The following is a 15,822-nucleotide window of genomic DNA, read 5'->3' as shown; positions in this document are numbered from 1 at the left end:
ATTGAATGTATGTATTGCTCTGGGAAGCATAGACAGTTTAACAGTATTTGTTCTTCCAACCTATGAGTATGGAACGTTTTTCCATTTCTTTGTGTCTTCCTCAATTTCTTTCATGAGTGTTCTATAGTTTTCAGTCACTCTTGCACTGTTAAGTAAAAAAAGTAACAAGTACTTTCAGGCCTTAGGGAAGCATGGTTCTCAGATTGTCCAGAATCATGGCAGAGACCATTATTGCAGTTTCTTGGGTACCACCCTCAGAAAATAACAGCTTGCATTTATTGGAGACACTTTTCATCGATGATCTCATTTACTCTTGGCAAACACACCTTTAAGGAAGGCGCCATTTTGCAGATGAGGAACTTTGCGGGGTTACTCAGCTCAGTGACAAGCTCAGTGTTCAAACCTGGTTTGTCTCACGTAGGAACCCAAACTCTTAAACCACAGCAGTGTGGCCCAAGGGGCCTGAGGAAGCTACATGTTAAGTTGTGACCATGTTTTGACCTGACTTGTCAGTTGCTATGAAACATAAATATAGCTCTCATTGTATTGACCACATTTTGGAGAATGACCCGAAAATGGTTGACATAATTTTGTTTTCTCCTGGGGCGCCTGGGTGGCTCAGTCGTTAAGCATCTGCCTTCGGCTCAGGTCATGATCCCAGGGTCCTGGGATCGAGCCCTGCATCGGGCTCCCTGCTCGGCGGGATGCCTGCTTCTCCCTCTCCCACTCCCCCTGCTTGTGTTCCCTCTCTCGCGGTGTCTTTCTCTGTCAAATAAATAAATAAAATCTTAAAAAAAATTTTTTGTTGTTGTTTTCTCCTTCTTGTTCTAAAAAGAACAGAAATTTATTTCATTAGACTTTGATAATAAAAATGGGATTTACCACAAAGGGAGACCTGTGGACCTTTGCAGTTTCTGTATCTAGTAAAGTCTCTTTTCTCCAGGATCATTACTGATCCCTTTTATTCTGTTTTCCAAATAGATATACATGGTATCCTTTTCTTTTGTGTTGCTTATTGTTTCAAACAGCAAGTTTTATGACATGATTTCTTCTTCTCCTTTAACTTTTTACTGTGGAAAATTTTACGTATCTACAAAATTGAAAGATGGAATAATGAACCTCCATGTACCTGTCACTCGGCTTTAACAATTACCAACTCAGACCAGTCTCACTTCTCTGCTTTTTGTTTTCATATCATTTTATCTGTAAATATTATGGAACATATCTCTAAAAATAAGGGCTGTAAGACAAAAGATTTCTGGACAGTGCAGTATATTGATTTTCCTGCGTTTTGTAAATGTCATCACTTACATAGCCATTCTTGGCGTGTACTTGCATCCTGATTTATTTTGTAGAGCTTCACAACTTTTCCACCAGGGGGCACTTGAAGGCTGGAGGAATTTAGATCTTCAAAAGGAGGGATGAATACAGAGAGCCCATGAGCTTTTATCATAACCCAGAGTAATGTATCTCTCCCTACTCCTCTTTGAAAATCTTTCTGGTGCATCTAGATGCAAGGCAGAAGATGAGGCAGGCCTGGAAGTCCTGGCTGATCTACGTGGTTTTTCGTAGAACCAAACTTGAGATGCAGACCACCGCCCTGGAGTTTAGGCAGCAGAGTATTTTGTGGTGAGTGCACTCCTTTGCCCTACAGATCAGCAGCCATCATCTTACCTCAGCCTTGTTTTACGAAGCATTAAAAACCCACCTTAAAAACAATGTTTCAAACATAATTGATGCTTAATAAATATTTATTGACAGCTTGTTCCACTATACAATCAGGTTTCACACAATCAGAAGTAACACTAATTGAGTACTTACTATGTTCTAAACCCTGTGTTAAGTTTGTGTGTGTTAATTTTCTTAATGTAAAGTCTCATATAATCGTCACCATAAACTAAACTAAGTACTGTTTTTGTAAAGACGAAGATACACAAAGAGTCTCAGAAAGGTTGAGTAACTTGCCCAAGCTCATATAAGTTGTATTTGGCAAAATAGGGCTCACCTACCCATCTTTCTGATGCCAAAGCCCATGCTCTTAACTGCTCTGCACAGCCTTTCATCAGCACTGTCCACACTTTGGAGAGACATGAGTTAGATGACTTTGAAAGCCAAGCATGTGTAACAATGAGCTGCTTTATAATGGGACTGATCCCACTGTACATTATCTCTGGTGGTCCTTTGGTGTCCTGAATGGCAGCATATTAAAAGCTCAAAAGAGCTAGACCCTCTATATAGTATGGATAAGGGCAGAAGCTTTGCAGTTAGACTGACAAGCTCAAATCCATGTTCCAACATGCAGTGTTGGGTCCTTTCACTTCTCCACATTTCACTTTCCTCATGTGTGAGACAGGCACACCATTAAATGTCTTTCAGGGTTGTCATGGGAAATAAATATGGTAATCTCTAAAGTATTTAGCACAGTATCCAGAACATCAGTACACCTTAAAATTCTTTATTTTAAATAACTTCTTTAAGTTGTTTTTATTTAAAATTTATTTGGCAAATTTTTAAAAGATACTTGAGAGAGAGAGAGCGCGCGTGAGCACGAGTCGGGGAGAGGGGCAGAGAGAGAGGAGAGGGAGGAGCAGACTCCCCGCTGAACAGGGAGCCCGATATGGGGGGGCTCGATCCCAGGATCCTGAGATCTTGACCTGAGCTGAAATCAAGAGTCAGACACTTAACCAACTGAGCCACCCCGGCATCCTGGCAAATACTTTTAAATGCTTAATAAGTATGCATTTCTATTAGAGTCTATAGAACATGTTTTTACATAATTTTATTTATTCAGTGTATATTTATTGGGAGCTTAAAATGTTCCTAGTACTACACTGGGTGCTGGGGCTGCATTCAGGGAACTTGTAATTCCCTAAATGCTTAAAAAGATAAGTAGTAATGCAAGATAGTTTGAGATATTGAAGTGAGTGATGCAGCTAAGCCTGGTCCAGATTAGGAGGACAGAAAGATTTTGCTAGGTTAGAGTAACCAGGCAAAGTGAGTGTTTCTGTGAAAAAAAGAGGTTGCAAACTCTCATTTCCTCACTACTATTTTCCTGCAGCTAATTAGAAAATAAGCAGAAAAGAAGCCAAAACTGGAAATCTAAAAGCCATGTTTTTTGCAGATTATTCTGTAAAATCTCCTGTTTTTTTTTTAATGTTGGCAATAATTCATAAATATATATTTTTAAACCTGTGTAATTCCAAATAGAGCATATCTATAGTTTCTAAGGCTGGAACCTTAGGAACCATCAGTTTCCAACCCTTAATTGGCTGTTCTAGAACTATTTCTCGTTTTTTTCAGCAGTGGCTCCAACCAATGTCAATTAAGATGGCCGGCACAGCGAGGGATAGGGACTTGAGCCGAGGGTCCAAGGCCCAGCCCTCACTGCCCTTCTCTTTTCTGGGTGGCTTTTTTTTGACTGGTTCCATCTTTGATTTGTTCTTTGACAGGCTGTGGTGGAGCCAGTGGAGGGAGCAACTGGGACAGGTGCGTGTGGGCCATGCCCTGCTTGCGTCAGCTGTGAAGCACAGGGCCCTGAGCCTCCAGCTGCAGGTGGGTGCAGCCGACTGTGGTTTTGGTATCTTCTGTCCATGTCGTCAAGCCCCACACCCAGAGGGTGGGGTTGGACTCCCAAGCAGAAGGCTGGCCATCATGCTGCTGCCTCTGTCCTGGGCCCTCCCTGCAGCGAAGGGGGCTGGGCAGGGGGTGGAGGGCAGAAGCAACATGAAAGGCTGGGCTCAGCAGATAGAGGCTGCTATTAGGAATATGCTGAATGTGATTACCAGTGGTTTGCATAGCGCATCTGCTAATTGTGGTGCTGGGAAGGGATTTATGAATTAGTTATAAATATGATTAAAGAAACAGCATTATATTCTTTATTTCCTTGTTACTGTTTTCCTACATCAAGTTGGAAAATAAGGAGGGCAGAAAAGAAACTAAGACTGTAAAGAAAACCTGACTTCTATATATAATTTTGCTTATATTAGGGGAAGCCACTGGCTTTTGGTCCGTAATAAAGGCCTAACATATGTACCAAGACGATGCTGTGGTGAAGCTTTTCTTATGACCCTTGATATACTTTGAGTTTCTGTCACTTTTTGGGTCCGCTTGGTATTCTGGGTTTGCCAAGTCAGTTATAGAGAATATAACAGGGAAGAGGAAAAAAAGAAGTGACTGCTACTATACATAGGAGTAAATCGCTTTTTAACCTGACAACACGTTGCATAGGCTATGCAAATGTATGCAGTATGTGGAAATCACATGCAATTAGCAGATACAATCATCTAGATTAGGGGTCTGCAAACTGGCCTGCAGGTCATATTTGGCCTGCTGTCTTTTGTTATAAGTAAAATTTTATTGGGATGCAGTTATACCTGTTCATTTATGTATTGTCCAAGGCAGCTTTCAGGGCTTCAAGGGCAGAGTTGAGTAGTTCCCACAGAGAGACCGTGTGGTATGCAAAGCCTAAAATAGTTATTATCTGACTTTTAAGAAAACAAGTTGCTGACCTCTGAACTCATGAGGTCTTCAGAGGCAATAGCAAGGAAATGAGATATTTCTTGACAGTGATAATAATAGTAACAAGAACAGCAGCAACGGCAAATAACAATTGTGGTGGTCTACCTTACACTAGGTGCTGGACTAAGTGCTTTACGTGCATTATCTCAGTTAGTTTTCGTTTTTGTGTTTTTTTTTTTTTTTTTTAGTCCTCTCTACAACCAATGTGGGGCTCAAACTCATGACCTTGAGATCAAGGATTGCATGCTCTTCTGACTAAGCCAGCCAAGCACCCCTCAATTCTTTTTTAAAAAACCATATTATTATTATGGAAACTAAGGAGGTTAAATAACTTGAACGAGAGTCAGACACCTAGCAAAGGTCAGAACTAGGGTTTAAACCCAAGCAGCCTGACAACTGCAGAACCATTCTTTTACCCATCCTGCTGCACTGTCCTTATCAGACTTGTAATCTCAGGAAGGAGAGGAAACTGACAAATGTGAAGATGCCATCAACATGGAAACATAATGAGACTGATGCTCTGTTCCTGGGGGACTCCAGCTGCTTGAGTTTTTCTTTCAAAGAGCTGCTCTGAGGGCCTGTAAGCTCATTCTGCTGGTGCTATGATTGCTCAGAACACTTTCAGAATTCCCTTTTCACTGTTGTCTTCAAAGCTCGCAACAGAGTTGGTTGAATATTTTTAGTGATAGTAGGTTTTCATGCTTAGTGGCTGGAATTAACATATAAAACAGCCAGGAGTCACTCAGAATCAAATCCAGTGAAACATGTGAGTTATCAAGATCATATTGATTTGGACTAAAAGCTGTGGGAGACTCCTAAGACCAGATTTTGTTGTGTGGATTATGAGCAGTAATGCCTTATGTCTGATAAGTACCATATGGTTTACCAAGAACTTCCACTTAAGGCATTTCTTTTAACCCTCAAAATATCTCTGAACTAGACCGGGCAGACATCATGAGATATGGGAAATTTTTATAAATATATGTACTTGAAACATAGAAACACTAAATATAAAACATTTATAAAAACATGAGCAGATACCCAAGTACCCACCACTCAGATTTAAAAGGTGTTAGCATGCTCCACACCTGCCCAGACATGGGTCAAGCCCTACCTTTCTTCCCTTCTGCCACCGTTCCTCCTCAGAGATGGGTCCTGCGTGGATACAAGGTCGCCATTCTCTCATCGTCTATTTACCTGTAGAAATGTGTGTATACATACCCACAAAGAAGAAATGTTCTGGTTTTGTGTAGTTAGGAAATTTATGAATGATGTCATACTGTACTTTTCCTCTGCAGCTTCCTTTTTTTAATGCAACAGTATATTTTTGAGGCTCATCCTTGTAGGTACGTAGAGATCTATTATCTGTATATACTATGCCATTGTATGAATAGGCACAGTTGATCTGTTTCAGTAGTAGTGCTAATACAAATGATGGACTATTCTACATTTTTGCAATTACAAACGGTGCTGCGGAGAACGTTTTTAAACATAGATCTTTGTGCAAGAGTCTGAGAGATTCTCCAGTCTGGTTCCTAGAAGTGACATTGTTGGGTCATCAGGTATTCATCTCTCCATCCTTACTAAGGATTGTCCAGTGCTTTCCAGGGCCAGTTTATATGCTGACGTTTCAGTTCCCATTTCTTTCAGCCTTCTCAGCACTTGCATTGCCAGACTTGGTCCTCCTCAGCAATTGGATGTGTGTGGAGTGGTAACTTTATTGTCGCCTTAACTTGTATCTCACTGATGCCTAGTGAGGCCTGGCATCTTTTCAAATGCTTGTTTGTCTTTGGGTTTCTGCTTTTGAGCTGGTTCACATCCCTCACTCTTTTTTCTGTTGGGTTATTTGGCTTTTTCTTTTTTAATACTGATCTGTGGACATTGTTGTAGATTCTACTTACTCATTTTTTGAGTGTTATGTACTTTACAGGTACTTTCTTCCAGTCTATAGCTTGTCTTTTTGCTTTGCTTATGGTGCCTTTTTTTTTTTTATGCAGATGTTATTAATTTCAACCTAGCCTAATTTATTCTTGTACCTTACAGTTTGGTCTTTAATACATCTTGGGTTTAATTTTACAAATTGTGTGAAAAAGGTCTCAGTTTGTCATCTTCCATATGGATAATTAATTGCTGTAGCACTATTTCTGATTCATCCATCCTTTATCTTTTTTTATACTGATTATCAATCTACCTTCATTATAGAGCAGGGTCTCATTTTTTCACGGGTCTGTTCTGGACTCTCCGTTCCATTGGTCTGTATTTCTGTCTCTGAGCCAATACCACACTGTTTTAATTGTGATTTAATGAAGCAGGTAAGAACAAGCAGATTCTTCCATCAGACTGCGCAGGTTTTTGCTTCCATTGCTATTAGCTTTGTACCTTTGAATGAGTTACCTACCCTCCCTACACCTTAGATTTCATATCTGTAAGTAGATAATAATAGTACCTTCCTCATTGGGTTGTTGAGGATTAAGTAATATGCTTAGAGCAATATTAATGTAATATGTAATGTAATATGCTTAGAGCAATGCCTGGAATATGGAAAGCTCAGTAAATGCTAGCTGTTTATTACTATTCCTACTTTTATGATCTATCTCTTAAGTCTTTTGTTTTATTTAAGCCATCTCCACACCCTACATGGGGCTCAGACTCACAACCCCAAGATCAAGAGTCCCATCCATGCTCCTCTGACTGAGCCAGCCAGGCTCCCTTATCTCTTAAGTCTTTATATATGGAAAAGGATGATCTTTTTTATTCCTGTTCTTTTTAAAATCATCTTGGCTGTTCTTCTTTACTCTTTCTTACTAATTTTAGGATCAACTTTCAAGTTCCACATCAAAGCATACTAGGATTTTTATTGTAATGCACTGACTTTTTACATTAGATTGAGGAAAATTGTCATGGTTATGATAATGTGAGTCATCCCATCCATGAACTTGCTATATCTTGTGATACGTTGATGAGCATGAGAGAGAGAGAGTAGGAAGGATTAGGTCCTGAGGTAACAAGGAGGACACCCCAGGGCCTTGCAGGCTGCACCCATAAAGGCTTTACGTTCTTATTCCAGTGGAGGTGAGAAGCTGCTGGCTTTGAGTGAGGGTGATATTATCACACCTATTTCTTAATGGGATCCCTCTGGTTCATTGTGTGCTGCCTTTGGGGAGGAAAGGGTGTGTGTGTATGTGTGTGTGTGCGTCTTATATTTTCAAGAAAAAGTAATGGAAAAAATAAATCCAAAACTAACAAAAAGTGGTTACCCATACTGGGATAGAGGCAACAGTGTGGGAACAAAATACTTTAGTGAATTTACTTTGTTATACAATTTAAACTTTGGAACCATAGAAATATTTTATATAATTAAAAAAAACACAGTAAATCAAAAAGGAAGAAAGTGATCCCCAGAATTTTAAGACACACTGAAACAAACTTAAGTTTGTAGCCATGACTACACAGAGAAAATAATTACTTCAAGTAACTTTAAAATACAATATTTGACTGTTCATCCCTAATGGAATGCATTCTAAGGACACGAAGAACTGCTAGGAAATCAGAAACCTGCATTCATTAGCTTTATTGTGAGTGGCAGGGTTAGAATTGTCATGTTGAAACTATTATAGCTACATTGTGAGATAAAGCAAGTAACCACGGCAGTGTCATTAGGAATCATGATTTTCAGTGTCAAGGAAAAGATTACAAATATAAAAGAAATGAGATAAAAGCCCTATAATCCGAGATTGGAACTGTAAATATCAGTAGAGACTTAGGACATTTTTTAACCTTAAATGTATTTCTCATTTCGCTTATGGAAAAGTTAGAAGCAATGAGCAGCAGAATATATGGCATTTAGTATTCCCAGTGCCCAAGTTGTGGGCTCTGTTCTTTCCCGGCTAAAAGGAACAGAGGCTTTTTGGAGAAATGGCTGATTCCTGGTCTACAGCAGGATATGCACATCATGCACATCATAGGCCTAGGATATAGTGTGCTGGAAAGTGAGGACATTAACAAAGGTTAATGGGCTTGTGTCAGAAGGACTCAGGAGCCAAAGGACTTTCATAGACTAACAATAGAACAATTGGGACATCCAGAAGAGTAATGACTGCAGTGAATTGAAAACACATCAAATATATAAAAATTCACGCGTGTATAATGAGGAGAGGGGAAGGAACTCACTGGTCACATATTTGGGTTGTTAGAGCATTAACTCAGTTTAAAAATTAGTGAACGCAAAAATCAAGCATTTATCCTGCCTTGCCTATATAAACTATATCTTTGCAAAACCCGAGGGTTAATGAGAGTAGGCTTCTTTATAGAATTCTAGTTAGTAGCTACAGAAGGATTACTAGAATGAGAAAATTGCTGGTTTGCCACCTCTAATGAGAAAATGGATCTAAGCAGCAACCACAGAGTGGGAAGACAGTGGGGAAATAAAATGGAGGGATCAGGCTGCCATCATCTGAAGCCATGGACAGCCTTGACATTGTTAAAATGGTGGCAGCCAGCTGTGATGTGCCTCATGATGTGAGGTAATGGGAGGTCCCCAGCACCACTTGAGAAGTGTTCTTGCCTAAAAATTTGAACATGATTCCAGCCAAGCCTAACATGAATCTGTTTAACAGTTCCCAGGAAATACAGGGATCAGGGGAACAAGTCAAAGACACCTTGAGGAGACAGTCGGCTGGACCTAAAGTGTGGGACATTTTATAGGATAAATGACCTAGTTTCTCAAAGAAATTGGTGGCATGAAAGAGGAAAAAAGGCAGGAAGGAAAAATGTCCTATAAAAAGGATGGAATTGTGACATAACCAAAACAACCAAAAAGGATCGCTCTGGCTTTGTAGCAAACCACGTGAGAGTTCATCCATACGGTGCGCAGCAAGCCAATAAAAACTAACACAGGCTTTTGCAGTGAAGAAAGATAGACTATTTGCTGGTGTGGCGCCTCCCAGGAGAACGGGGCTGATGCTCAAAAGTCCCAGACTCCCTTTTGGCTTACAAGCGGGTGGTTTTAAAGGGTGAAATTCAGGGGAAGGGTCTCAGGGTCTTGTATCATGCTGATTGATGAGGGTTAGGTCAGCTGTAACATTTCCCTTCTTGATCATCTTCTCCCTTCTGGCATCTCCCTGTCTGGTTTCAGGATGATTGTAGTGAGGTGGTGGTTCTGCTTCAGGGACCCGGTCGTTCCACTTTAGGGGCCTAGAACTGTAAAACATTCTTAGCAGATGGCGTTAGCAGTGTCTTCTCTAGAGTACAAAGGCAAAAGTTCTACATCCCGTGATTATCACTAAGCTGCAAGTTGTTATTATTTTTTTCATGCCAACAGAGCACATTGTGTTTATTATCTCAGGCAGAACAGCATCCCACAGACTTTTCGAAAGGCAAGTTTGTATTATTCCCGGAGGCATTTTTACAGGTTTTTTAAACGGTAAGTAAGGGCTATGTGACTCTGGTCAGAGGCAGTTAGGAGCCATAGGTCTAAATTGTTGGGGGGGGGGGGGGCCTTGATTTCAGCTGTTGTGTTAGGAATAGACCATAGAAGATCAAGGATGAAAGCAGGGAGAACAGGCAAGAAGCTATTACAGAATTCCAGGTGAGGGGTGCCTGGGTGGCTCAGTTGGTTAAGCGACTGCCTTCGGCTCAGGTCACGATCCCAGGGTCCTGGGATCGAGCCCCGCATCTGGCTCCTTGCTCCACGGGGAGCCTGCTTCTCCCGCTCCCACTCCCCCTGCTTGTGTTACCTCTCTCGCTGTCTCTCTCTCTCTGTCAATTAAATAAATAAAATAAAAAAACAAAACAAAACAAAAAACCCACAAAATCCCAGGTGAGATTCTAGACAAGGATGATAGCAAGATGGTGTTGGATTCTGGGTATACATGGAAGGTAGTGCTGACAGGACTTGCTAATAGATAGTTAAGACCTGAAGTTTCAGGGAAAGAATCCAAGGTGACTCCAGATTTCTGGCCTGAGTAACTGGAACAGTGGAATGGCCATTTAGTAAAATGGGGAAGATAGAGGGAGAAGCAGGTTTGTCTGGAAAGATTAGCTCCTTTTTGAGTGCCACATCTTCAGCCTGAAAGGCCTTTTGAATATCCCCCAAGGAACTGTGAAGGAAGCAGTTGGATATTTGGGGAGTATGGAGGATGGGTCGAGACCTGAGATGTAAATTTGGGAGTCCTTGGCTTGCAGTTGGTACTTAAAGTCATGAGGCTGCGTGAAAGCACAAAGGGAGTGAGTATAGCTAGCAGAGGGGTCCTGGGACCCAGCCTGGGAGGAATAAAGGCGAGACTGTCGGTAGCCCAGAGAATCCACAGGCCTGATTGGCTGCATCAGATGCTTCCGGCAGGTCAGGGAGGGTGAGGATTGGGATTTGACTTTTGGATTGAGCAATGTGGAGATCATTGATGCACTTGGAAAGAGCAGTTCCCTTAGGCCTGATGGGGAGAGGGTTCATGAGAGCCTGCCCGGGGAAGAGAAATTAGAAAATAGACTGCTCTTTTGAGGAGTTTGGAAAGGAAAGGAAAGAACTCAAGTGTTAGCTGGATGGCAAAGTGATCTAGTGGTGGCTTGCTCAAGAATCTGATTTATTCCTTTCACAAAGTATTTCTGTGACCGTAATCTTTTCCCCCCAACTTTTTATTTTTGACAAATACTAAATGACAGAAAAGGTAGATATTGTATTTACTGGTTTAACCCATTGCTAACATCTTGCCACATTTGCTTTCTTTAAGTATATCAATGTATTTCTTACACTTTCTGAGTGGCTTTAAAGTTGCCAACATAAACGTTTACCCTAAATACTTCAGCTTATATCTCCTAAAAATAAGGATGTTCTCCTACATAATCACAATATCATCTTATCCAAGACATTCAATATTGATACGATAATATCTACAATATGGTTCATATTCAAACCATAGATTATTGCTATTTTAGAGGCAGGTCCAGGATCCAATCAGAGGTTGTATCCCTGAAGGAATTTGCTTTTGAGGATGGGAGAAATAGTAACACATTCATATGCTGCTTTAGAAAACCTAGTAGAGGGTAAAAACCGATGATGCAGAAGGGGGAAGTTGCCAGTGATAAACTTGAGAAGGTGAGAGACCATGGGATGTAGCCATACTGGGGGTGACTTTTGATTGAAGGGAGCGTGGACACTTTATTCAGAGGAGGCAGAGAAAAGTCAGAGCCTGTGGGCAGGTGGGTGGGTGGATGTGGAAGGAGCTTGAGAAAATTCTCTTTTGATTGGTTTTATTTTCTTGGTGAAATGGAAGAATGGTATTCAGCTGAGAGGAAGGAGAGGAGAAGAGGTATTATAGGTTTAAGGAAAGAAGATATGAATTTGTCATCTGAGATATGCAAACTAGGGATGCATATCACCAAGCAAACATGAAGACTTAGCTGAGGGTACACATTTATCATCTTGAGGGAATCCTTCCGTAGACCCTCAGCTTCTGTAGCTAACTCTTCCCAGAAACTAATGTGCCTGAGACCATAGGCTTCCTCCCACTTGGAAGAAAAAGGCAGACCCTCACTTGTCCCAGATCTGATTTAAGTATATCACCCCTTGGATTGTCCCTGCTTCTTGTCTACTCGTTGATTTTATTATTCCTCTTTTCCCTGTTGTTCTTAACCCAGGAAAAAAGTTACTTTCTGGAAGTAGAATGCCCTTCTTAAAGAGCCCTTCACTGCAAATTTCCATAGATCATGATCCTCCTTGGGGATTGCCACGTCCTTGTTTCTAGTTTTAGCTTTTCCAGTGTGTCTGTTTCTCTTTTCCCTCAGGTGTACCTCACCTCTGTTTTCCTGCCTCTCCTCTGGTTTTCAGGCCTGGTCACGGTGGTGGGAACAACTCCTACACGTCCAGAGGGAGAGATGGAAGATGGTCTCCGCAGTGAAACACCATGAGCACTGGCAAAAGTGGAAATCCCTGAAGGCCTGGCTCAAATACCTGAGGGTCCGCAGAGTGAAGAGACAATGGAACGGTGAGCTCCCGGGCTCTGGAGACAGAGGGGCACATCACAATTTCCACTCTTCTGCCAGTGGTGCTAATTTATTAAGGAGAGATAGAACCATATTCCCCAAATTTTGGAAAAAAAGAGATTGAGGAGAAACATAAATCATCCTCAATTAACATTTATTTCCTTCTGGCCTTTTCTTCCACACTTTTTTTTTTAAGAGTTTATTTATTTGTTTGTTTGTTTATTTATTTATTTATTTATTTATTTATTAGAGCATGTGTGAGCAGGAGCCAGGGGAGAGGCAGAAGGAGAGGGAGAAGCAGACTCCCCTCTGAGACTCCCCAACGCGGGGCTCAATCCCAGGACCCTGAGATCATGACCTGAGGCGAAGGCAGACGCTTAACCAACTGAGCCACCCAGGCGCCCCCCCCCTTTTTTTAAAGATTTTATTTATTATATATATTTTTAATAGGGTTTAATTATCCTATAAATACTATGATTATTATGATTAATATGATACGTACAACTTGGTATCTTGCTTTTGTTCCCCACAACTAACAATGTTTTCCTATATCTTTAGTCTTCATAAATGTTATTTTTTTTAATGATTGTCTGCATTTTGTAGGATGGTCTACCTTAATATACTATCTAGCCATTCTTCTATCGATAGATAATTTGGATTGTCTCTGCTTCTCCCCAGTGATGCAATCCATGTGATTTATGATGTTGATTTTTTTTTTTTAAGATTTTATTTATTTATTTGTCAGAGCACAAGCAGAGGGAGAAGCAGTCTCCCTGCTGAGCAAGGAGCCCGATGGTGGGACTCGATCCCAGACCCGGGCAATCCCAGATCTTGGATCATGACCTGAGCCGAAGGCAGACATTTAACCAACTGAGCCACCCAGGAGTCCCTGATTTTTTTTTTTTAACTTTAAACAAAGTTTTATTACACAAAGGTTGTCACATAATTGGATATTTCTCTACTTTGTACACAGTTATTCTTACTCTCCACAGAAAGGCTGCTTCTTAACTTTTTATTTGGTGATGGCAAACACTAAAATCCTGATTTTAACAGAATAGTAATAAAAATGCCTCAGTGATTTAAGTTGAAAGCAGTACATTGGTACATGGCTCTTGCGCTCAGTTATCAGGAATGTACAAATGTCTTTTTATTCAAAAATATAAAATAAATTATCTGTAGGCATGGACAATGACAGCAGTAAACCATTATATTTTTTAACACTATTCTTATGGTTTAGTTTCCCAGTTAGCGTTCACAAGTAATAATACGTAGGTCACGATCCTTGGTACCTTTTGTATTTTGGTTTCTTGAGCCCACACATAAGTGAGTCAAGCAGTGTGCTAGACGCTGGCTGGCTTTCACCTCAGGCTCCCTGCAGAAACCTCCTGGGTTGCCAGGCCAGCGCTGTCTCTTGGGAGAGTTTGAGTTTGAGTTTGTGTCTGTCTGAGGATAACGGCGGAGACCCACTGTCTGGTTGCCCAAGCCTGGAGCCGAAGACATTAAGCTCTTTAGCATGATAAGCTGCAGACTAATGTGCCTCTCATTTCAGCATTTGAATTCTAGGACCAATTCCCTCCTACTTCCTGGACTTAAGTTAGTTCATCAGGCCATTGGCTACTTAGTGTTAAAAGAAGGGGACCTGGCAGCCAGGGTGAGCCTGGCTTAAAGCTCAGAAACACTTTTGCCAGCATGGTGACCACGTTGTGTCATTGACTCAGTCCCTCAAGTCCTACCGAGAGACATCAGCATTAAGAGGCAAAATAAGAGTCTTCTTTGAAAACAGCAGCTGCCATTCCTGCTCCTCAGGAGTTAACTAGAAGCTTCAACTTTTTGATATAACTGATTTTATAGCATCCTTCTCCCTAAAATCACAGACCTATTCTCTTTCCTTGGAGAGAAGAGGTGTAGGAAGGTCTTTCAAATAACCCTCCCATGCCTAAAAAAACTTTTATTTTAAGATACTTTGTAAGAACAGCCTCAAATGCCTGCGGAGTGTCAGTAGTAGGGTGCAGCTTATCTTAAAGATGCTTCCAGCTCATCTCTCAGCCTTGCAGGGGGCAGCACGTAGTGATTTTCTTTGTTGCAGAGATGGCTGAGCGATTCCACCGGGTCACTATGCTCCAGACACACTTCTGTGATTGGCAGTGGGCCTGGGAGCGGAAGGAGAGCTTGTACGCCCAGCACGCCCAGGTGGAGGGGCTGGCCCGGAGGATGGCTCTGCGGCGGGCCTTCACTCACTGGAAACACTGTATCCTTTTCAGCCACCCAGCCTTGTCCACCACCACAGCCGGCCCGCGCAACAGCCTCTAAGACAAAGGGCCGGGGATATGCGGGAAACGATTACTGAACAATATGAGGTAGTCCTGATATCTGTTGATTTCTTTTAAAAAATTTTCTGTTTAACTGGAAGTGTGCTTACACAGCAGTATGTGTAACATACATTTACAGTTTAATGAATAGTAATAAAACGAACACCTTTGTACCCACCACCCAACTTAAAAATTAGAACACTGCTAATACCCTGTCTCATCCATGATTGCATTCCCTTTCCTCCCCTTCAGAGGTAATCCCACTATCCTGAATTTTATGTTGTCAGTTCATTGCTTTTCTCTACCCACTAGGTGGTGGAAATAGGTGTGGTGGTCTTTTTCTTGGCAGCCCTAACATTATGATCCTAGCTTCCATTGTCTTTTGCCATGTGCAGACATTAAGCATTACCTCTTTAATCTTCATAGCAACCCCATGGAGTAGATGTCACTATCCCTGTTTTACAGGTGAGGAAACAGAGAATCAAGGGGGCTGAATGATTGTCAAAATCACAGCATGTCGTTGGCCGAGCTGGGAGTTTGAAACCGAGGCCTTTGGCTCCGGTGCACGTGTTCTCGATCACTGCCCCTGCTGCAGTACCTGCCCAGCTGTGCAGATTCGAACTGGAGATCCGCACGGTCATTTGTTCATCAGACTCTACGCTTTGTTTTAAGCTCCTGCCTAAGTTCTGGAATATGGGGAAACTCAAAGACGAACAGTAGTTCGTTGTCTAGTGGGGTAAAGGGACATGAAAATGGGGCTGCGCAGTGTGGTGTGGTAAGTGCTGTCAGAAAGGCGTGTGTCACATCCTGCGAGTGCTACTGTGCAGATTCGAGTTGACTTTGTCCTAGAGGATGACAAGGTCACCTAGCAGAGAAGCCGGGAAGGGTGTTTCAGGTGGAAGGAATGGCATTTACACAGGCAGAGGTGAGGAAAAGACCCACGGATGGCGACAGGGGTCTGTCGTGAGTTGAGGGGGCGTAGATGGCAGTAGGGCAGCATGGGGAGAGGCAGGCTGGG

The 15,822-nt window shown here is 41.7% G+C and overlaps 1 protein-coding gene across 1 annotated transcript in view; it reads left to right on the top strand.

Moving 5' to 3' along the window:
• SFI1 (SFI1 centrin binding protein) overlaps positions 1-15,822 on the top strand; it is a 97,991-nt gene that overhangs the window by 47,757 nt on the left and 34,412 nt on the right. Inside the window, exons 7-10 of the mRNA XM_044921202.1 lie at positions 1,512-1,629; positions 3,450-3,552; positions 12,341-12,497; positions 14,582-14,743. Of these exons, the coding sequence (XP_044777137.1) occupies positions 1,512-1,629; positions 3,450-3,552; positions 12,341-12,497; positions 14,582-14,743 (540 nt within the window). The remainder of the gene's footprint in view (positions 1-1,511; positions 1,630-3,449; positions 3,553-12,340; positions 12,498-14,581; positions 14,744-15,822) is intronic.

This window comes from Neomonachus schauinslandi, chromosome 14 (genome assembly GCF_002201575.2).
Source record: "Neomonachus schauinslandi chromosome 14, ASM220157v2, whole genome shotgun sequence".
Taxonomy (NCBI): Eukaryota; Metazoa; Chordata; class Mammalia; order Carnivora; family Phocidae; genus Neomonachus; species Neomonachus schauinslandi.
The sequence above is the reverse complement of the archived record's forward strand: the minus strand, read 5'-3'. Positions and strand labels throughout refer to the sequence as shown.